General features: G+C 41.2%; 1 protein-coding gene across 1 annotated transcript in view; it reads left to right on the top strand.

The window, feature by feature from the left end:
- Positions 1-19,813, top strand: part of bcl2b (BCL2 apoptosis regulator b) — a 37,800-nt gene extending 17,987 nt beyond the window's left edge. The window contains exon 2 of the mRNA XM_042497777.2: positions 15,916-19,813. Coding sequence (XP_042353711.1) covers positions 15,916-16,053 — 138 coding nt within the window. The 3' untranslated portion in view covers positions 16,054-19,813. The remainder of the gene's footprint in view (positions 1-15,915) is intronic.
- Positions 19,814-23,877: the final 4,064 nt, after the last annotated feature.

Here is a 23,877-nt window from a genome sequence, read left to right as displayed (position 1 = left end):
GTGGTGTCTGTGAAATATTGGATAAGTTCAGTCTTTAGGCTGCAACAATTATTTAAATGAAACAATCTGAGAAGTTAGGAGGGGAAACATCTCTTTAGTGTAACTGCCAACAACCTGTAACATTAAAAATGTAACAAGGAGCCCTAACTTCACGCTGCCTTTTTTAAGGAGGGAGAACAACGGGTTTAATCGGTGAAAATGAATGCTACTTTAGAAGCCTATGAGGGTTTTTTTAGCTTAAATTTTCAACTGTAAAGTAACTACAGTTGTCACTATAGTGTCAGAGAGTATATTTAAACTGTACTTAAATACTGACTTTGAGTGGACATACTATCCACAGCTGGCAGTAGATGTCTTCACCTTGACTTTGTGGAAAACTTTCATTGTGGTTCAGCTCTTCTTCTCCTCACTTCAAAGGTGTTCCTGAGGGAGCTGCACCTCAAACAGATGACTGTTTTCTCTCCTACATTATCGGACATCTGAGAATCTCGATGCGCTCCGCTCCGCTCACAGCGTGCCCTGTCCCAGACTGTGGCCTCTCTCATTTACATGGGTACACAGAGAACACCACCTGAACCTGAAACCCGGCCCCATGTACTCCAATCACATAAACCGCTCTGATATCTTGTTGCCAAAACTGACAAGCTTTCATTTAGCAGCCTCGACTTTACAAGATGTGTATGAAAGAGGAGACTGTGAGAGGCACTGGGCGTCTGGCTTTGATGTTTTAATACTTTCTCCTTCGCCGACATGTTTAATTCTCCATTAGAAGATATTACACTCGATTTGTTTGGCAGTGCTCTCTAAATTACAGATGTAACTTGGGATTCCATCAAAGGAAAAACATTCCCGTTTTTTGTGAACATAAAGCGTGCGCATTTGTTACAGTTTGCCGTTTCTTAGACTTGGAGCGAAGATTTAGGAGTCAGTTAATGGTTCAAAACAAACACAAACCTCTTAGTTACAGTGTCTAACCAACTGCAGCTCTCTGCTGCAGCTTCCCCCTCCCTTTCTCCACGGTATTAGTGTGACTTCATGTTTGGCTTGCCTCTAGTCTTTCCCTAGTAACCCGCACAGAGTCTGTGATTTAACCATACTTGGCTCTACCACAGAGAAGCCATAGTCTCAAACCAGACAGTGATGTCATCCCCACAGCATCTGGCACAGGAAGTGACTTAACACTAAGTGAACTGTCAAGCTCTTTTACAAAGACTCAGTCAGTCACTGCTGCCCAAAAAGCACCCTTTTGAAGATCAGTATTGTGTCATCCTGTTACATATGGGCTCCTTTGACGCAACAAAACCACAACAACGGAACAGCTGAATGCAACCGTTTCAAGAAAACCAAGTGACTTCATTTCTTTGGGGTGACTTCAGGACAATCAGCGACCACATGAGCTGCACACCGAGCGTGCTGCAGATGGTGTTCCCACACATCCCATTCATTACACCATATACAGTAGTCGTTTTTGGCTCGCATCAGTTGGTCTATTTTCAGCTCCATTGCATTTGAGACGGTGGTTGTGTGGTCTTGAGATCTTCAGGGGTCAGTGAATGTGACTTTTAAGGTTTGCAGCAGCATGCCGCCCTTGTCGCAGGAAATGAGCCTCTCCCATGGGCTCTGTTTGTCAGAGGAGAAGCAACAGGCCACCTGGGAATCTGCTGGTTCCCACGGTCTCTATCAGAGGTTTCTATCTGAGCCAATCAGGCAAAGCGGCTCAGCTATGGGGGGTCTCCCACGCTCCCTTGTTTTTCCAAAAATAAGAGATACCCTGGTTCCTGTGCACTGAAATGTGAGGCTAATTTCAAGGTCCAGTGTAGATTTAGTGAGATTTAATGGCATCTAGCAGTGAAGATTGCAACCAGCTGAAACTTATCCTTGTTAGAATTTCTTCAGTGTTTATACTTCAGGAGGTTTTTACAGTGAGACAAATTATCTGTAGAGAACTCTTCCTCTCCAAAACAAACGGACCAGGTGATTAAGCTTTTGAGAACACTGAATAACACAGTTTCACATTTCAAATCAGTAATTCTCTGACAATTTTCGACATGTCGGAGTCCAGCTGCTAGCCTAGCACCTGCTAATGAGTGCTCACCCCTTTTTCTCTGACAACTTAAGATCCAGACGTGCAGGAGGGATTAAGCAGGGGACAAATTATCCGTAAAGGTCCCTCTTTCTTCAAAACAAATGGGCCAGGTAATTAAAAAAGGTAAAAAAAAAAACCTAAATAAAGCACGTATACATTGAAAAACAATTGTTTTTCCAACACTCCGATCACAGACGGGCGGCTAACTACGGTGGCTGATACAAAGAGCTAATGGCCCTATGTAGAGTCAAGGTTTGGTTTGTCCATTCTGGGCTACTGTAGAAACATGACGCTGCAACATGGCGATCTCCGTAAATAAGCACCTGCTGCCTATGTCGATATAAACAGCTCATTCTAAGGTCACGGAATAGCAGCAATTCTTATTTTCAGATGCTTATATAAAGATATCATACTTGTTTTACAACGTATCCTCATAAAATGTTTTGTATGATATCCTGCGAATTAGAAGATCACGAACAACATTACATCCTTAATGTACAGTTATGTGATGAACGTATTTTGTCACAGAGGTTTAAGAGTAAAAATGGTGAGGACATACCTTTAAATGACCAAAAGATCACTCAAAGTTCATACGGTTCTGAAAACATATCTCCATGGGAAAATCCCTATGGAAAGTCAGTGTTTTTGGGACTTATTCACCATCCCAACCTGACTCTTTACAGGAGCGCTTAGGACTGCTTCCTTGTTTACTCATCAGCACATTGGTCACATCATTGCAGCCTTTCAAATACGTGGGATATGTACAAATTTGGGTGCATTACTTTATGAGAACAGCTTGTATTATATTATATTCCATTTCTGCCAATATATCTCCCTAAATCCTATACACCGGACCTTTGAAGCTTATAGAGCAGCTTGAAATGTGAAAGTTTTTCCTCTGTGTTTAATCTTTAACCCAAACCGCAGTGCATGTGCAGAATAGCATCGCCTCTGTGAGTGCTTCCGCACATTTCAAATGCCACAGATACTACTTTAATTTACCAAGTGGCTCTTTATACAAGTGCCCTTGAATTCCTGAGTGAAAAAAAATGAACAAAACAACCCATGGAGAGGGAGAGCTCACACAATTATCTCAGAAAAAAACCACCACAGGTTTTTGGCTTTCACACGCTTACATGGATTTCTGAAGCCACAGACACGTCACTGGAACAGCCGATGTACTGAGCAAGGCTTCCTTGGAGAAAACAGAAAGCTATTAGACATCCAAGTGGCAGACATCCTGTCTTTACTGGAAAGCCACTCAAGCCAGGTTTAATGCACTCCAAACACACCAGCCTCCACAAGCGTGGATGATGACTCAGCGGGCTCTTTTCCACGCTCTCCTCTGCTCTCACGCGTCATCGGTGGCCTTTTAAACGGGCTGAGCAGTGGACATGTGAGTCGTTTTATTAGAGCGGGCAGCCCTGAACCAGGAGCTCATTTGAAGCCTGATATTTATAGCAGCACTGAAGTCTTGCGGCTTCAACTATTGTCACTTCCTCCTCCGCTCAGGGGCCGGATGGGCTCAGCGCAGACATCCTCAGACGAGGCAGACATCCCCTTTCAGCTTCATTGTATCTATTTGAGGAAGCCATTGTGCCAAGTTTTGGCAACTGTGAAGGATTTAGGATCGATTGTTCATTTTGAAAAAGGTTTCAAGGTCAAAGTCACAGAATGAAAGAGATGTATTGACCGAGCAGCAGCAGTTGTCTGATTTATTGTGAGAGAAAAGGATCGTCTCTCTTTGCTTTGATGTCTCTTTGTTCGGCATGCTGAAGTGACTGATTGCAAATGATACACTCAGAGCTTTAGGGCAGATAAACCAAGGGCCAGATGCATAAATGATGTGCACGCGCAAAAAACATGCATATGCCTTTTCCTGCACATAAACTGGTATTAATAAATGAGGAGTGTGCAGTGAAAATGTGCGTACTTCAAGCATTCTTCAGCGCAGACGTACAAAGAGTTTTGGCTGGAGCTAATATGATTTGATGGAGATTAAATAAAAGTTGAGAGAAAAAACATTGTCTTTAGGATGTTTTCCACTTTCACTGATTGTGTTATTATTTTTATTATATTATTATAGATTTAATTTTAAATTAGTTGAGTGATATAATTTAGCATTATTTTTTATTAACATTCATTTCCCTGTTAGGGATCATTTCATTTTATCATGTGGAGCATTTTGTAAAGTTAGTTTCCACATGGCTGCTATAAATTGATTGTCCTTCTGACATTTAATAATACTGATGATCAAGATATCGCAGCAAAAATGATTTGCACTAATGAATTAGTGGTAAAGATGCTACAAATATTCACAGCTGTGCGTAACTCCATAGGGCCTGTAATAACTTAGCGAGTGAGTATTGAATATGACAAACACCTTATAATAAAAATAACCATTTCCAATGCAGTATACATCACAGCCATGACCTGTTGATAGTGTAATGTATATTACAATGGAAATGGTTAAGTTATTAAGAGGTGTTTGTCATATTAGACACTCACTGAATTATTATTGGCCCAATGGAGTTATGGCAGACACTTATCAGTCCTGTGGAGCGTGAATGTGCATAGGTGCAAGTCATCCTGTGTACAGATTCATGTCAAATATTGTGTGTTTCTCTCATATTTTTGTGCTTTTATGTGTTTTTACTATGTATTTCCACTTGCTGCAACACAAATTTCCCTCTGAGACAAATAGTGAAATTGAAGTGAATGGAACTGAGCTGCACTGAAAAATGACGGCTGCTCTAACACCGTTAGAGAACCTCACCTATGCAGAGCAGTCGGTGAAATTGCACTTGCTTTACTGTATTTCTCAAAAACAGATGTAATGAACGTTCGAGGGGCACGCAATATGCAAACGGATGTTTGAGGGCATTTCTACATCCATTTATGGTGAACTGTGGCTATGGAAATGAGGCCTGTGCGCCCAGTGCTACACAGATCGAGATTTATAAAACAGAAGCAGGCGTACACACGGCCATATAAATTTAACAAAATTAATTCGTATGTATTCGTATTAATTCTCAGAAGTGCAGGAGTGACAGGAGAGCAAAAACTCTCTCAGCATCCATCCACACACCCTCACCTCTCTGAGCCTGCAAGGTCACTCAGTCCTTCATTTCATGTTGGATCAAAGCAGTTCAATAAAAATCAATGGCCTCAACAAGAATAAAGAGCCTGCAAGGATCCTATAACTGCTCAGTGGAGGTAAAGTGAATAGATCAGAAATGTTTGTTCATTCAAAATCTGTCTGCACTCCCAAAAAAAGAAAAAAAAAACCTCGACGCTGCTGCACAAATTGGATGGTTTAACTCCAGTGGTTCCTCTCCTGCCTCCTTGATGAGATAAAAACCAGGTTTACCGAAGCGTTATTCATCTCCAAAGAAACCAAAGTCTCATGTGTAAAGTTACAGTCCTCATTTATCTGGCTGGTTTAGACAATGAATAATGGAGACAATAAAAAACACAGAGTGTCATGAGGAGTGTGGGTGATTTACTGGCGATCACATTTCATGTTCCAGTAGAGCAGGCTCACTCCCACGGGAGAGCGTACTGTTTTGTAAACACAAATGCTGCTGCTGACGTACATTTGAATATTTATGAGCCTTTAGGGTAGCATCCAACGCCAAGACTGTTTCTCCCCTTTACAGTTCAGTCCGATCAAAGTACATCGCCGAGTATGAAACCTGAGTCTTCAGGTGACACGCAACGCGAAAGCTAATTAAAAAGGTTTCTTTTGTTTCAAGACAGGATTTACCCTCTGCTTTGTTTTATCAGACAGACTGGTATTACTCTGCAGTTATCATGCTGTCTGCACATTTAAATGGCTCTTAACTCTATGGGTGGATTTATAGGACTGTTTAAAAGGCCTGACATTTTTAAAGGATGTGTCAATGTCAAGTTTTCTAAAGATACTGGTGGTGCTTAATTCTCTCACCACGTCATATTTGAGTAATATCCCTTTAAAGAGCTCATGTATACCCCTTTTACATATGAAAATCTTAGTTTCAAATGTTGTAAACGTCACTGCCCTCACACTTACAGCCAATAGACGACACTAGATAGTAGTGATGTCAACAGAACCAATACTTCTGTACCAAGCCGGTACCAACATTTTGCAAATGTGACGGTACTTGTTTTTCTGCAAAAGCGTAGATGCCAAGTTTAAAGTTCTCTGTCGCTACAACAAGCATCCAACGTTTGGAGAGATTGAGGGGGAGCGTGATGGGAGAGAGGGAGAAATGGGCAGCGTGCATTTGCGTGACACAAATCACCGTGGACTATCTAGACTAGCGTTTGGATTAGACTTACTTCTACCACCATCATGTCAGACTTTTCTTCTGACAACAGTGTCACTGCTCAAGACAAGGCCGGCACGCAGCTATTGTTGATTTTGGCACAGCGCCCCGGTGCTTCAGGCGTGCACCTTCTTTTAGCTGTCCTACTTCTGTGCGTGTTGTGTTAGAAAAGTGCGAGCAGCGTTGCTTTACAGACACAGAAAGAAAGGGGCTGTCGGTGTATTACTGCTGAAGAGCAGTGGAAAACCATTAGCCTAACTGGATAGAATCAGAAGCTGGACAGGATGGTTTTGAATGTGCTGACAATTTTTAATTTCAGCACAAATGCTGCTTAAACACACACCAGCTCAAGCCCAAACTTTACTTTTCACTTTCTTTTTTTTTTTTTAACACTGTGGTATTGAATTTGGTATCGAAGATTGTGTAAATTGATGATATTGGTACAGACTAATGGATTTTTGGTACCGTGACAGCCCAAATATATAGGGATGCATGATAATATCGTCATGTTATGTATGTATGTACTGGCCAATACTGGCTTTAAAATGAAATATCGGAAACAGATTTTTTTTAAGTTGACAAAGTGAACACCTACAAAACATCAAACCAAAGTTTAATTTTTTCTCTTATTTGCGCAGTATTTACATTTATTGAAAAGCATTGTATCTTTTGTGTCCATCTGCTGGTGGGCCGTCACAATAAGAGTATGCATAATATGATGTTAAAACCTCTACAGAAGAGACTTAATGATGACTTAAATTAAGTGGGTGAAAAAGTTGATATAATGGTACTGGTTATCAGCCAAATGAGTTGTTACATATTGGCATATCGAATATCAGCAAAAAATCCAACATCATACATCAACTTGTGTAAAAATTTTGCAAAAGTAGAAAGTAGGTCAGTTAAAATGTACGGGGGTTCTTGGCAACGTTCAAATGTCAACGTACAATAAACGCAACAGGATCTCTTACGTCCAAACCAAAAGTAAATTAAACTTTGCAGCCTGTGGATACAACCAGTCAATCAGTTCAGCATCCAACAAATACAAACGCTATGAACACCCGCAGCAGGTGAAAAAAGCAATATTAAGCTTAAATTATTTAACCTGACACTTCTTATTGAACCAACCGTGAAATAAATCATCACCAAGGCAAACAACATGGAGCTGCTGAAACAATATCAACTGCACAGCAGCAGCAGCCACAAACACTACAGCAGAGATATTCAACTTCGCTTGGGGGCCACTTTTCCTAAATGACAGGAGGTCAGGGGCCAGTCGCAGCAGCCCCATACATGTTTCTAGGATTTTAGGACATTTCTCAAATTTAGGATGTTTTTAGGATTTCAGGACGTTTCTAGGACTTAAGGACATTTCTAGGATTTTAGTACACCTAGGATTTTTTTTTTTTTTTTTTTTTTTAGTACACCTAGGATTTTGTCACATTTCTAGGGTTTTAGTAAATTTCTATGATTTAAGGATGTTTCTAAGATTAAGGACATTTCTAGTATTTCAGGACATTTCTTAAATTTTAGAATTTTCTGGGATTTAGGACATTTCTTGGATGTTGGAACATTTCTAGGGTTTTAGTCAATTTCTCAGATTTTATGAATTTTAGGACTTTTCTAGGATTTCAGGACATTTCTCAGTTTTTAGGACTTTTAGAGGATTTTAGGACATTAGGGGCTTGGCAAGGACCTTTGTCTGGTTGTGTTTGTGTGTGTGTGTGTTTGTGTGTGTGTGTGTGTGTGTGTGTGGGGGTCCTCCACTGGCACTGTTTTAATAAACAAGCTCTATTTTGATCCCGTCTTTGCACTCTGGCACCAAGTTAAGTGTACATAAATTATTGAACCACTTTATTTTTATTGCTAATTACAAAGTGGTTGGGGAACCGGATTTGGCCCGCGGGCCGTAAATTGAGTATCAATGCACTACAGCAGAGGAGAGACCACACCGTATCATAATGGCTGCTGAAAAAGTATCATCTGGGGATTTGTACTCACCTGTCTGCATGTCACTGTGTGAGCTGGTGCACCGCGAAGTCCTCATTTTAATCTGCTCCATGTCCATGTCCATGTCCAAAGCATAACCAGTCCTTTAGCCACTCTGTCCCAGTAAAACCAGTCCACAGGCGTCTCTGCTCCACTTCGTTCCTCAAAGCTGTCCAACACGTTGAGCTAAACTCAGTCACATCAAGGTTTGTTATCAAAAACATTAAAAAGTCCGCTTGCAAATCCACGTTAGCACTTTAGCTTATTAGCCGCAGTCAGGCTAACACAGACCGCACCTGCCTCACGCGACAACTCAGGTGTTTCATTGAGGTAATTAGCCTGCTGGGCACGTGCAACATTAACTGCGTCATTAAGGTAGATTCAACATTTTATGCCGAGCCGATATACAGCGACGCTGATATAAGCGACGTTTGTGTGAGAAAGAGTAACAGTTTCCCTCCGGACTTTAGCGAAGTCCAAACCGTCCGAACCTCGCGAGCTGGACTCTTCTTCTTCTCTCTCAACCACAAAACGACCAGCTTCCTGAACAGCGCCAACTAGTGTAAATACCTGATCCTACAACATCAAAACATTCCCGTAAACATTATGTGTAGAAATGGTAAGCCTACATATGGATTCAATAGTCAGACACAAAAGAAAGCACAAATTATCAGACAGAACTGAAATTGCCCTCCTGGCCCCCCAACAAATGACCCAAAAATGGTGTTTGTAGTCATTATTTATTTCCATTGTTTGTTCATGTGCTGATGAGTCACCAAACTGACTTTTGTTCCTTAAACAATGACAATAAATATCTTATGTTATCCATTTCATTATTTATTATTTTTTATTTTTAGAAGAAAACAGAAATTGTAAAAAGTACAAGAAAATTACTTAGATATTAGAAAAGTATATTTTTTAGAATTAGGCAATGACCTGAAAAAAAAGCACTTTAATAATAATAACAATAACAATTTTGTAAAATATTATAAAATATATAATTGTAATAATTCGATTCCATTTTAATTATAAAACCCATTATCACAAATCACAATTTGCCTGAGAGAGCTTTACAGCATACAACATCCCTCTGTCCTTAGACTCTGACATTGACTAAGAAAAACTCCCCCAAAAAACCCTGTAACGTTAAAAATAGAAATAAAAATGGTGGAAACTTAAAGAATAGCGTCTGAAAAGGGATCCCTCTTCCAGAACAGACAGACATGCATTAGATAAACAATAAAATTTGAAGTTGATGTTCAAAGAAACTTGATGTCGATGCAGGTTTTCAGGGTTAATGAAGAAAATGCATTTGTAGGTTTCTTTTGTTGCTCGTACAGACATCTCGCAGATGATTTCTCATCAAACTTCTGTTTGAAAAGCCATAGCCCTAACACGTCGACCTACCCCTCCATCGCAACAAGAATCGGGACACTCTGCCCTTTGACGTTAAAAACAGAGGGGTAAGGGCTAGTGGTAGGGGTGAAGGGTGCTTAGGGGTTTGGGCTTCAAGAAGCATCCTTGTTTTGCTGTAGACAGATCCACTAAAAGTTTGTGCAATTATTGGGCGTATTTTCCAGATTTGTACAGCTTTCCACCCAGTTTGTCATCATCACTTGGCTGCGAGCTTGTTGTTTCCAAGTATTGCAGTATTGTCACAGTGCGGTGAAGGGCTCAGCGTCCTCAGCTCCAAGCTGTTTGGTGCTGCTGACACAGGGGGATTTACTGGGTAATGAGTATCGCAACAAACTCCTCCGTCATCTCATTTTTGCCAGCCCGGTCGATGGATGACACTCCAGAGACTTGATCGAACCTGACCTTGCTGCCAGACGAGAGGCTTGCTGTCCTGTCACCCATTGTGTCTGGAGAAGGTTTTTTCTGTATGCATTGCAAGCATGTATGTACATGAAATAATTACATACAAACATAAAAGAGAGAGATATTAGTGTATATTTGGATCAAAACAGATCAATTACAAAGGACATTAATGCCTTCCTTGCATTTTTTTTTTTTATCTCCCATTACTCTCCCTCGGCTCCTGAAATGGGAGTTTTGTTTGACTTTAATTAGCTGCAGAGATGTCTGCAAGAAGCTCATTAGAAAATCAAAGAGGGGCAGCAGCAGCGTATGCAATATTATAAGTACGTTACTATGTGGATGCTTAGGAAATAAACAGAGCGTGGGGAAAAGCTCGGTTCAGAGGTGAATATAGCAGCAAAGCCACAACAGGCACTTTAATTACAAGTTGAACTTTAACCCACTTCCCTTTCTCTTAGTCTCAGTCTGCCCACAATTACCCAGAAACGTCCCAAAACAGAGATGACTGCCTAATCATTTTTCTGTTTTGGCAAAGCGTTGCTTGGGTTTTTTTTTTTAAACAGGGCTGGCCGAGCACACAAGATGACTCATTATCTTCCACACAAGTCAAGCAATCATCCCCAAAAGCAGGGGGATACCCAGAGGAACTGGCAAATGTTTGGCATTTCCTGTTACCCTTTAACCCCTTAAAACCTGGTTTTCTTGTGCTGCATTCAGACTCCTTTCACAAGCTGTTGGACCTGAGCTCATTGGTTTGATTTCTTTCTAAAACAAGGAGAAGAAGGCAATGACCAATTTGATAAGAAATTTCCCACAAATTGCAAGAAATTATTAAAAGGTGACAGGAAAATTATATTTTTAAAAGAGGGGAGGATTCCTAGAAAATTATCCAGAAAATTGGGAAAACTTGTCCAGAAAAATATATTGAAAATTATGTTACTAAAAATATAATAAAATACATATGTATATATTTTTATTTTTTTCCCTTGTTATTTGGCTTGGCTTGTTTTCAGGTCATTTCCTTGTGACTGTTTTACAATTTTTCTGCCAATATTTGGGTCATGAGTTGTAAAGTTGCTAGTTGCATTCTACTCGTGTCTTTTTGAATGAAATCAAACCAATTTCTTAGGTTTCACGGGGTTAAATTAGCAGAAGAAACAACAGTGCAAAATAAAATCCCTTTGTGTTCATGAGAAAAACTCAGAGGTCTAAATCATGTGAAAAACAAATCAGAGGTCGAGGACAGGCGCTCTCCCGCTGGTGAGAAAAGCAAATCATGTGTGAAGCTTCCAGCCGGGGTAACCATGACACTCGGGCAGCGAGTTGCCACCCGATGGCTGAGTTTGGGATCCTCTCAAGTCTGACTCCTTTGCTCTGTGTGCGTCTCTCCGAGGGATTCATTGTGTGCAGTAAAAACTAAGGAAAGGGAGTGTGTAAACCTGGCCAGGCATTTTCCCATTGGATTCTTGGCTTCTGTAGGGCGGCTGTGACCTTTATAAAGCCATTGATCCAAAAAATGAATACTGTGGAGGACTGCAGCCTGGACTTTATGTCCCAGATGCACACCTGCTGTCGCTGGCAGATGGTTTGCTGCGGGGCAGTCAGATGAGTTTTTTTGAGGATTATAGAGTCTTTTGTTGATCTGATGAATGCAGATGTTTTGTCCTTTCCTGTCCCTGCAAACTTTCTGTGCCCTCCTTTGCCAGCTGCTTATTATCATTTTATTCAAAGGCTTCATAATGACAGTCAATACAGAAAGAGGGAGAGGAAATAAAGTACCAAAGTTTGTTTTTCCACACAGCTCACATGGTTGAGGCAGCACTGCTTGCTAACATGTGGGTGAAAAAGTTCCAGGAGCATGCCTCAGTCTCATGATATCCACCTGACACCCCCCCTCCCTCCTCTGTCTCTCCCCTGGGTCAGTCTGGAGTTATTACCATCCGCGTCCTTGTGGGATTCTTTTAAACATCCATCATCGCTCTTATGAACCTCTTACCGTAATTGGCCCGCTTTTGTTTCAGACTTAAATAGGAGATAATCTATGCTGACCGTCTGGGACATATTGAGGACACGCATCATGAGTTTGCCATTTTGTCGGGCCTCGCTGGCGGTCAGTCACACACACACACTTGCTGCTGGAGCTGTTGGCTGGTTCGTGTTGTTACCTCAGCAAACTGTTATTTTCCTGCAGTAGGTGGAAAGAGAGAAAAAAAGGCAGTGGCTGTGTTTTTGCCAGCTAACACATTCCCCTCAGCTGGAGGTCTGACTGAAGAGCTTGTTCTCTAATTAATACCTGAATCCTGCAGAGGAGGGGGAGAGAGGAAGGATGTCATCACTGAAAGACAGGGCCTGTTCACAGTTCTCTATAAAATAAAGCCATCTGACACTTTGCTTTCCATTTTTAGCCATGCAAACAGCATGGCTTAGCAATGGCAATGTTTGTTTGCCATGCCCCCACAAACAGCAACATGCTATGAAGTCAATCTGACATAGTGGCCAAAACATGGAATTACAACTTCTGGGTTCACTGTGTGACACCATTGGGCCACAAAAGACTTTTCCCCTAGACTTTTATTGTGAAATGGACATCTGGAGATCAGTGGATAAGGTAGTTCCTCTTAACCCTCAAATTGCGCAAATTGAAATTGGGAATATAAAATACAGCTAATGGAAACACATCCATTTTTTAAAAAAAACTCCCATTTATCACAAAAAAAAATTTTACACTTGCATGATTCGAAAAAGCCATATTTCACAACACTGCAATGGAAAACTTTTTTTTCGCTTGGTCATTCCTATGACTTAGGCCTTCTGCTTCAGGTTTAGCACTCTGCTAACTTGAATTGGAATAAAATGATAAAATGATTAAATCATGCAGCTCTTTGAGAATGTTAATGCCTAATACAATGGAAAAAAGTATTCTAAGCCTGCAGGGCATCACTTGACTGTGTAATTACACTGTTTCACCACTACGAAAATTGGCATCAGAATGCCCTACAGATGTCACCGCTCCAAGTAGCCTACTGGTAATTTTCTTTTTTTTTCCAGGCTTCTCAGTGGCCAACATTATCTTCTTCTTTGTGTAGCTTTATGGTTACATCACTGCCTGTTGAATTGGCATACTCTTGACAGCACTTCAGTTGTTTTCATATGTTTTAATTTGGATGGAGATTTTTTTAACAGTGTGTGTGGACTAGGCCTCAGCTTTGTGTTTAGTGCTAATTACAATATGTTAGCACGGTGAAACATTATACCTGCCTAGAATTTGAATATTAGCATGCTGAGATTAGCATTTACCTAAAAGCACAGGAGAGTTCAGTCTCACAGAGCTGCTGGCATGTCTGTGGACTCTTGTTTTCAGCCCTGGATAATAATTAAAAACGCTAAGCTGCAACAAAGGAAATGCCACGTGGTTAAAGATATTGCAGACTGATTTAGGAGTGCAGTGTGTTTGACACCAGAGGGCTTTAAGTGGGAAGAAACTGCTGATCCTTCCTCCTCTGTGGCACCGACTGGCCCCCAGCCTCAGGAATGCGACAGGACGGGAAGGGAGGAGAAGGAAACAGGAAATACTTTTGTCTTCCCACAGCACTTCAGAATGGATGTCTCCTTTTTATAGTCCTGTGTGGGCCTTTTTTATATATAAAAAGGAAACTGTATGTTCAAATTTGACAATTGTGAAAAACAACATAACGACCCAGTTTTGCTTCTGCTATATCAAGGTCGAATAAAGCGCGTGTATTCCAGTTAGAATTACACAAAACATAATTACTGCACGTAAATTGAGTTAAATCAAGACAGATTAAAATAGAATGATAATATATTCCCGTGGGAACTGACACAGTAATGTAGCAGTGAATTAAACTTAACAATTCACCATTGTTCACAGATAGGTCAAGCTAAAAACAGAGGCATCAAATACAGTTTTAAAACACTGCTACTAATTTGGTTAGCCACAACACAAAAGAGTTGATATTCAATAGGAAACTGTTGATATATCCTCTCTTAAACCCCTTTAAAACACACTCTATTCTCGTCTCATTCAAGATAATCTACTTGTGTGTGTGTGTGTGTGTGTGTGTGTGTGTGTGTGAGAGCAAGGAGCTTAGCACCATGACTTCCTGTCCAGCTGTTCCTGCTGTCACTGCCTATGAGCAGATGTCTGTATTTCCTTGTCAGAGACACACAGCCATGGTATTCGCTCCACGGACCCTAACAGGCTCACACACTCTAAATTTGTAGCAAAACTCCTGTTAGCAGCAGAAAGCAGTGCACTCTCTGAATCACATTAATATATTTATGCCTGAGTGCTGCAAGCGCTTGTCCACATGCTTAAAAAAAGTGTCTACGTGCAGTTGGGCTCTTTTTGGTGATTCCCATGTTTGTTTAGTGTGTGTTTCTGGGTGTGTTTTGTCTCTGTGCATGAAGGGCGTCTGAGGTTGTCTGCGTAGGAGTGTGTGTGTGTAAGCTGATGAACATTAATGGATCTGCTTGAAGCATGGGTGTAATAACACTCTATTTCCACCCATATTTGGTGGCGGCCAAGGGATTTGCATGTTAAAGGGTCAGTTCACCCAAATTACTTTCAACTAGGTAGATCCAGCCATGCAGATAGTTTTTTTTGCTCAGATTTTGAGATATCTACTACCAGGTGATCACAGTATGTTTATGTATTATAAATGCTTTTTGTTTATTTCTTTTTGGGGTTTTTTTGGGTTGTTTTAGGGGGGTTGTATCACGTTATAATTGGATGTTAGCTTAATCATTTGTGATGTGTGACTGTTGGGTTTGTGTTTATTGTTGACTCTATGTTTATGCCCCTTTTAAAGCCAGGTTGCTGTTGAAAAGTAGAGTTTTAATCTCTGGCAAAATAACATTTAGATTAAAATAAAATAAATTAAGAAGCAGCGTTTACCACAAAAGTAGTCCTGTGTATTCTGTGGATTATGTTAGAGTAACTTGCGTAATGTTGCTGACATATTGTTTGGGTATTATTTCAACATTATTTCTCTCCCCCGGCGTCAAATCTCAGAGACGGATATCTCAAAACCGGATGAAATCAAAGTACAACCAAAATTGCCCTCCACCAGCAAAAAGAGAACAAAACCAGTTATGTTGTTTGGTGAACCAATCCTTAAAATGATGAGGCCGCACTATTCTGAATTCATCTTCAGCAATGTCTCTTTCCAGAAACCATGACTCGAGATAATCTGCAAACTTTGTTGTGAGCAGTTTTATGTGGAAACTACTTACTCTCTACCAAACAACACCAACCAACTGTATTACTGTGCAGAAGGAAGCGTGCATCTACTGCTAGCTCACCACAGCGCCACTGAGCTTACCATGAGCCTCTGCTCCAAGAGTAGATGCACACTTCCTTCTGCGCATTGATTCAGGTAAGAAAAGAAAATAGAAGTAGAAAGAGAATAGTTTATACATGAACCTGTTGATTATCTTGAGTAACTGGGTCATGATTTCTGGGAAGAAACATCGCTATTGAGTTTGTCAAATGTATTTTTTTTTGTTGTTTTAAATGCCACAATATTTAGGTTTTCAGTTGGAACAAATGGAATAGCAGCCTGAGCCTTTATCGTGTTTTCTAGAAGACTCCACCCATGAAAGAACCAGCTGATGCAAGACCGCACACAAAGATAAACACAAGTTCTTTGACAGCTCAATTAAGTGTCTGTCTTTCTCCTCCTGTCTCTCCTCCAGGATGCCTTTGTGGAGCTGTATGACAGACAGAGGGACTCCCTCTTCAGTTGCTCCTGGCCCTCCATCAAGACGGTCTTCGGCCTGGCTGCACTCGGAGCTGCCAGCCTCACCATCGGAGCGTACCTTACACAGAAGTGAACCAGCCCTCTTACTACCAGCTTGACTTTATTCCTCATCCTGCTCCTCGTGCCTCTTCTTCTTTTTCCTTTTCATAGACGCCCCTGACCCCTCAGAGACAACCTTCAGACTCTTCCGAATCTGGCTCTCTTCAAAGCCCTCTCCCAGAAAGCTCCCTCTCCTTCGCCCTTCCATGTCAAAACAGACACAAATCAAAACAACTGAAGCAACCAGATGCACATACAGAGCAAAGGACGTCTTGAAAAGAGGCAGCTTAGATGTAATCGCGCTAAGCTGAACTGAGGAGGAAGGAGGTGGCATCAGCGGCATGCATCTTTTTTTCTTTTTTTTTTTGTTCTGCCTGCTTCTATACTAGTTATAGCATGAATGTTGAGTGTTAGTGTAGACGTTGCATGTGTCAGAGCTCATGCGGGACCTCTATTTGGAGGCCTTGATGATGGGGGTGCAGGGACAATGATGCCCCACGCCGGAGAGGAAATGGCTGCAGCTCCGCCCCTGCTTGTTAGGGTGAAGAACCCCGTTTGAACTATGGACTCCGGTTACCCCCCCACCCTGCAGCCGTCCTTCAAAGGACTTCCTCCACAGAACAGCTGCTCAGAATGTATAATGGAAACAGCTTGCTACAACCAATGCGGGTCTCTACTGCTTTCACTCCTCAGACACTGAACTCTGAACACACCATTATACGCTCCCTGGCCTTCAATATTTAGAGGAGGGGCCGGTGGAAAACTCTGCTGATCCTGCTTTTGCAGTGTGTCTTGATTTTTATGCTGGATTTAATTTTTTTGCAGCATGCAAAACCCCAAATTGTGTGGTTTGTACTGCGGAAATAGAGAATTTTTCAAGCAGTGAAAAATGAAGATGCCTGACGTTGCATAAAAATCACGTTGATGAACATACTGAGAAAATTGTTGAGCACAGCACAAAAGAGCGAGGTAGAAGTGAAAAAAACATTGCATTTTGCATCTTAAGAAGGGAGTAGGCCCCTGTGACAAAGATTTTAAGAGTGCATTTCTCGAGCAAAGCGTTTCGAACGTTCCTCTGCTGAAATTACTCTCCTTTAAAAGCACCATGTTCACACCAAGCAACTCCAAAAACTATTTTCTACCAGCTTTCTTTCTCCATCTGTGGTCAGATTGTTTGGGCTCACCAAGGTCTGAGAGCTGACCCTGTCAATATGTGTCCTCCAGCTGCTGAGGCCCCACAGCGAGCTTGTAGTGCTACAATCCACTCTGACAAAGACGCTTGTTGACTGAGAAAGCCTCGCTTGGCCACAGATGACTGAGTGGAATACCGCGGCAGCAGCCAACACGTCCCGTCTGCTGGAACCTGAGCTGTTCCTTTTCTCCGGGTCTGCAAATGCATTCAGTCATTGATTTGTTTTATTGATGTTTGTCTTGTGTTACAGTCTGATAGAAAAATTTGCTCACAAACGCTCCAAAATATTTTGTTGTACTTATCAAGTTGGTTATAGAACATAAGTGATTTTCTTTCTTTCCTCTGTCATTGAAAATCTTCTTTGTTGCATGGATAAAAAATCTTCACATGATAAATATGTGTAACCATATTTATAACAGAGTAGTGTAGGAGATGATAAATAAGAGCAAATGAGTTGCATTTTTCTATTTATTGAGAGGTACCAGATCACAGATTTTTTAACAGTACTTTGATGAAAATTGTTTTCACTTTTTTCTATTCTATGGAATCACACTGTAACTACATTTTCCCTGGCTGCTATTATAACAAGAAAGATGGTTTTTTTTTTTTTTTTTTTTAAAGTGAATTTCTGTGTTGTATTAATATTGGCTTATGGCTGCTATACTGTTGATTTAACTTTTACTTATACAGCTTAAACTGCCACAGATTTACAGTATAGTTCTAGAGAGCTGGAAACCAAAGTTAACTTGTATTAATCTTTAATTTAAAAAAAATCCATAAAAACATAAAGTAGCTTAAAGGGACATTTCACCCCAAAACAAAAAAAATATATATATTTTCTCTTACCTGCGGTGCTGTTTATCAGTCTAGATTGTTTTTGTGTGAGCTGCCAAGTGTTGGATATATCAGCCGTAGAAATATCTGCCTTCTCTCCAATATAATGGAACCAGTTGGCATTTGGCTTGCGGTCCTAAAAGCTAAAAAAAAAAAAAAAAAAAAAAAAAGAGACGCTCATCAGCAACATCCAGAAATCATAAACCAGTTTTTAAAGAAATTCACAGACCTTGTTGTGAGCAGTTTCATGCAGGAACTATTTTCCTTCAACACACCCCAACCCAGCTGGTTCTCATTCCAAACTCGTAAAGTAGAGCCACTTTGTCAGTGCTTTTGGCGTAAGAATAGGACGTGAAGAGGCACCTTTTGCGTGCAAATGAATACAGCCGGATGGTATTTGATGACGACACAGCCAGTCAGAACACAGCTAGAAAAATCTGGTAGCGTTGTTATTTTATGCTGGCGGACAGCCGGACAACACCTGGCGCGTCCGCTTGATACGCACATGGGTGGCGCCACTTGAAAATACAGCCAGACGGAACCGGTTGTGTGTGCATTAAATGCAGCAGGAGGGCATCAGGTTGCAAAGCAGTCAGTATCATTGGAATATGAGGAGCATGAGGGCACCTATAGGGCGGAGAGGCGGACGGGAGGGGAGGTGGAAGGGTCGAACAAACTCAGACTTTGATGCCGGAGTCTGGTGTTTGCATCATACCCAGATGTGCATTTGTTGCCATCACAGTAGCAGCATCCCAGAACGTAAAGAGCAGGTGCAGAAGGATACCTAAAATGTAACATTTAGACACGGAAGTCCACTGACAAAGCTGTAATGTAAGACGACTTGGGGTGAGAACATGTTACCCAACCTTAACACGGCTCAGGAGGAAGCATGCAACATGCCCCCAGGAAAGCTGCTCAGCCTTGCTTCCAATTTTTCCCAGTGGCCACTCATGGTGCTCCAAAAAAACAAAATCCCCGGAAGCCCCAAATATATTTTCTTCATACACCACCATTATAAGAGACCTCTGTAAAACTGTTGATATAACGCCGCCAACTATAAACAAGATCAATTATTACTCTTTCTATTTTGAATTCCCTCCTTGAGTGCCAAGCAGTTACATTTTATATGAAAGATGGCAGACATCTCGAACACCAATATCTCCAACAACTGGCATCTCACACAAAGACTATCTAGACTGATAAAAAGTGCTACAGGTAAGCAGAATAATATGTATATTGATTTAGGTGTGGATTGTCCTTTTGAGGTGAACACGTCGCTTCACCTCACTGAGTTTATTCAGTGAGGTTTTATGATCTCTCTGTGGAGGGTTTGTCTCGTGTTACTGTACTATATCAGCTTAACTTTTGTCAGCTTTGTGCTCCGATGATAACTCAGTGCTTCTCTGTAAAATGTTGACCTGCCAGACTTAAACCTTGTCTCAGTCGTCACTATGAACCACCCCATTTCTCATTACAGCAGCTCACAGTGTGTGATATTCCCAGTGATGTGTGTGTGTAAGAGAGCAGGTGATTTATGAGCAGGAGTAGGAACAGTTCAACAGCAATATACTGTAATTTTTATATTCTCTGTGCATATATGAATGTAGGCGCCATGGTTGCTGTACTGTTTTACGTCTATAATCACAAACCTGTAGCACTTATAAAAAAAAAGAAAAGTGAATTGTGTTTCTGTTGTTTACTGCTATATCCACGATAAGCTAGCGGGATCATATTGTTCCTAATAAACCAGATTTCTCAAGCAGCTGCAGTCCAGGTTCATGTTGCGTCTGCTTCTTTATCGATTCTCCACTTCGTCTCTGAGCGTGTCAGCAAGACAGAAAGAGAATAAGAGATGGAGAGCACTGTATCAACAGTGCTCTTTTGATTATCTGTTATCTATCCGCAGCTGTGAACTGTAAGCTCGGCTGTGTCAACGTGACAGTCTCCTTGTGAAGGACTGTGCAGGCGCAGCAGCCGCACCCCATCAGACATCAAAGCTGTCCCCAAACACTGCACTTGTCAGCCTCCCTCTTCTGCTCCATGCGCTGCTAAACACGACTGCAAAAACCCAAAATGCCCTGCGGCCAGGTTTTTTTTTTTTATACACCCCCTGCCTCTGTTCTGATCACACTTGTCTTCAAAGGCTACGGCACTGCTTGCTGCTCGGTGGAATTTGTGAAAAGCATGATGCAGTAAAACTAATGTTGAAAGAGTTGAGTGGGTGCGAGAAAATGAGGCGAGTGAAAGAAAGTGTTAGTAGTGTGTGTGTGTGTGTGTGTGTGTGTGTGTGTAGATATATCCCTGAGGAGACCAACAGTGTAGGGAAGTTCATTTGGGCTGGCGCCCCACGCAATCCCTCCTCTCTCTCCCACTCGCCATGCATATAAAATGCATGACACGCTCTGAAGAGGAATTTTAAATCAAGCCCCAGACTTTCAAAAGAGAGTCCAGTGTGGGTGTGGATGGTGAATGTGTGTGTGGAAAGAAAGAGATGGGCAGTGAGGAGAGGAGGGGGTGTGTGGAGGATAGTGAAGCCCTCCTGCCTCTTCTGCTTTAGGGCTACAAGGTGTAGAGGAGGCTTTCCCAGCGCTGGATATCACAGGGGAGATTGGGAGATCAAAGCAGATTGTCTGGAGTCAGTCTGGTCCAGTTTTACCCCTCATTTGGAAGTCCATCAGATCCACTCGAGGTACCTTTGCCTCATTTAGAAGCAACCTTAACTGCATTAAAAAACTTCCTGCTGAAATCTAGCAATTTCCGTAAAAAGAGATCAAAAACAGCACCCCTCAGAAATCATTCATCTCTTATTGCATTAATGTAAATATTCAATGAGAAATTGTTACTTATTACAGGATGGGATCGACTGTAGGAGCTGATTTTTTGAGCCTTATACTGCCTGAACTGCGTGCTGCAGTGTCACCTTGTGGCCGCTCCACAAACACAAAAACATCAATGCAAAGAGTTTGCAAATTTCTACCTCATCTACGGGAAATGACAGCTGATTTCCCCGAGCAGATCATCTTCAGCTGCTGCAGTGTTCAGCTGAAATAAAAAACCAGCCTTTTCTCGGCACTCTCTGGCACTCGCTTGCCTATCCCTGCTCTCAAATATCCTCAGGGCAGCATGCCATAAAGAGAAAAAAGCTCCAGGCTGAAGGCTCAACTGCTTACAGCTTTGGTGATGACTGTTCAGCCGTCTGTGGTTAGTGATAGTTTTCTTAGAAATGTCTAATGACAAGTAAACAAAAGAAAAAAATGTGAGACAAGCGTCTGAGTCTCTGAGAATATGGTAATCAGCAGGGAGGAACACAGAGAGAGATTGTGGTGCATCTGACAACAACAAATCATGACTGTGATCAACAAACTATTTGTTGAAAGCTTTAAAAAGTGAAACTCTACCAGGTGAAATCCAGCTCACCTGGTAGAGTCTGCACCCCACGGAGCAGGGACGCTCAGCCTGCTTTGCCTGGGGGCCACTTTTGCAAAATAACAGGAGGCCAGCGGCCAGTTGCAGCAGTCCCATACATTTTAGGACATTTATCAGACTTTAGGGCGTTTCTAGGATTTCAGGGACATTTTTAGGATTTCAGGACGTTTACAGGATTTTTGACATCTCTAGGATTTTAGGACATTAGGGGCTTAGCTAGGACCTCTGTTGGGGGTTGCGGGGGAACCTTCACTGGTGCTTTTTTTGGATAAACAAGCCTCTTTTTGCACAGTGGCACACTATATATACACTAAAAGTAACAAACAATTCCCATTGGGAATCACTTTATTTTCATAATGGACTAGAAAAGGGTTGGGGGGGCCACCCGGCACCCTATCAGTGGCCAAATTTGGCCTGCGGGCCATAAGTTGAGTATCACTGCCATATAGGCTGAGGCCTTTGCAGTGGCTCAGGTTTGATTCTGAACTGCGGCCCTTTGCTCCGTGTCATCCCCCCAGTCTCTCCCACGTTTCCCAACTATCATCTGTCCTATGGTTAAAGGAAAGAAATGCCCCCAAATAATCTAAAGTAAAACTCTTTAATGTTAAATGATAGTACTAAAGGTTAGTACACATACCATAATACTGCTTTTGAGTTTGGTTTGTAGAGTCGCTTTTTCTGGGTTTTGGCTGTAATGAAATAAAATGCAAAATTAGGAAAGTATTGCACCAGTGTTACAGTAGTCCATCAGGAAAATTAGGGATGCATGATACTGTGTTTTTGCACAAATGCTGATATTTTCCATCTCATTTTGGCTGTTACCGATTTACTTACTATACTACTTTTTCCCCACCTGTTTGCAGAGAACATGTTCTTGTCTTAATGGTCCACCTGCGGATCCAGCCCTAAATTACAATGCTTTTCAAAATCTACATCTTCAATGGTCAAAATAAGAAAAACTACTTCAACCTATATTACATGTAAAACATACCATGTTATTAAATGTATCATTTTAAACAAAACTTTCAAATTCATCACACTTCAACAGACTTGGCTAATGCTTTCTAAGACAATCCTGACAATTGTCACCACCAGCAAATGTACAGAGCATTTTGACCCAAAATAAATTGGTTCTTTACCTGAAAAGTTGTTTCCTGGAACCAAAAATTAGGTTTATTCTTTACCTGAATTGCGAACGGTGATGATGATCAGTGGGTGTTTTATATTAGAGGATGGAGTCTTGCATGCAATACTCTTCTACATCTTCTTGTAATTTTTAGCTGGCCCATGCTTGTTTTTATGATAAAAACAAATACCTGTAATAACAGAACAAAAGCTTTGAGAAATGTGGTTGAAAACAGGTAAGAGAGCCAAAGATTGACATTATTTTGACAGTATTTTTGCAGTTAAAATTAATGTCAGCCTTAAACATTGTGCAAGTACATTAAAATGTCCATCTAAGATGAATATCTTCATATTTATTCATCTGCCGAGTCTATAAAACGTAAGAAAAACAGTGGAAATCAGTGGACCATCACAATTTTCATAAGGCCAAGGTGACGTCACAAAATAGTTTTTTTCTTCAACTGAGTGTAAAACTGAGTTAAAAAGCGAGCAGAAAAATCAAGATAGATATTTAAAGGTAACTGCTAAATGATTTAAATACCAAGCTTCTGCAACCCCGACTGGTGGTATGAATGCCAAGTTGATCGAATCTTCTCAAACAGATTTGTGCATGAATCCACGTGCTATGGATGCAGCACAGGCACTGTGTTCTCTCTGCAATGGCATCTTACCAAACAGGTTCATGAAAGGCATCCCATGTATGATGAAGAGGTATTTGAGACCACCTGATTATGACCACTTGAAACACTAAGCTGTTGGAAACCAAGTGGCAACCTCCAAGCTAATAATGAAGCCAATGCAAAGTGCCAAAAACTGCATTTCATCAAACGGCCACTTGAGGCTCTAAAACAGAGTAAATCCCCACAGACACCAATGTTAAAATGCCCAACTTTACAGCAGAAATAATCATGTACACACAAGACAACCTGGTACAAAAAAACGGGTAATTTCAACCTTTCTGACATCTGTATGCTGGACTTTTCTTTTATAACTCACCAGTTGTCTGAAAGTCTGTTACTGGTCGCTGTAGTCTGTGAGTCAGATCCATCCCTCCCTCCTCCTCCATAACTTCAACCTCTTGCCAAAACTGGTCACTTCTGGCTCAAAAAAAATAAAAATAAAAAAAACATGTGATGGCTGAAATGTTGAACTCAAAGCTTCAAAACAAAAGTCCACAAACCAGTGGATGACATTACAGTAACATTATTTTTACAGTCTATGTTGGAAACACATCCCTGGACCAGTTAAAAACAAGGTGAAATAGAAACTTAAGGAGAGAGA

This window comes from Plectropomus leopardus, chromosome 12, assembly GCF_026936395.1.
Source record: "Plectropomus leopardus strain MGB_pleo_1.0 chromosome 12, ASM2693639v1, whole genome shotgun sequence".
Taxonomy (NCBI): domain Eukaryota; kingdom Metazoa; phylum Chordata; class Actinopteri; order Perciformes; family Serranidae; genus Plectropomus; species Plectropomus leopardus.
The sequence above is the reverse complement of the archived record's forward strand: the minus strand, read 5'-3'. Positions and strand labels throughout refer to the sequence as shown.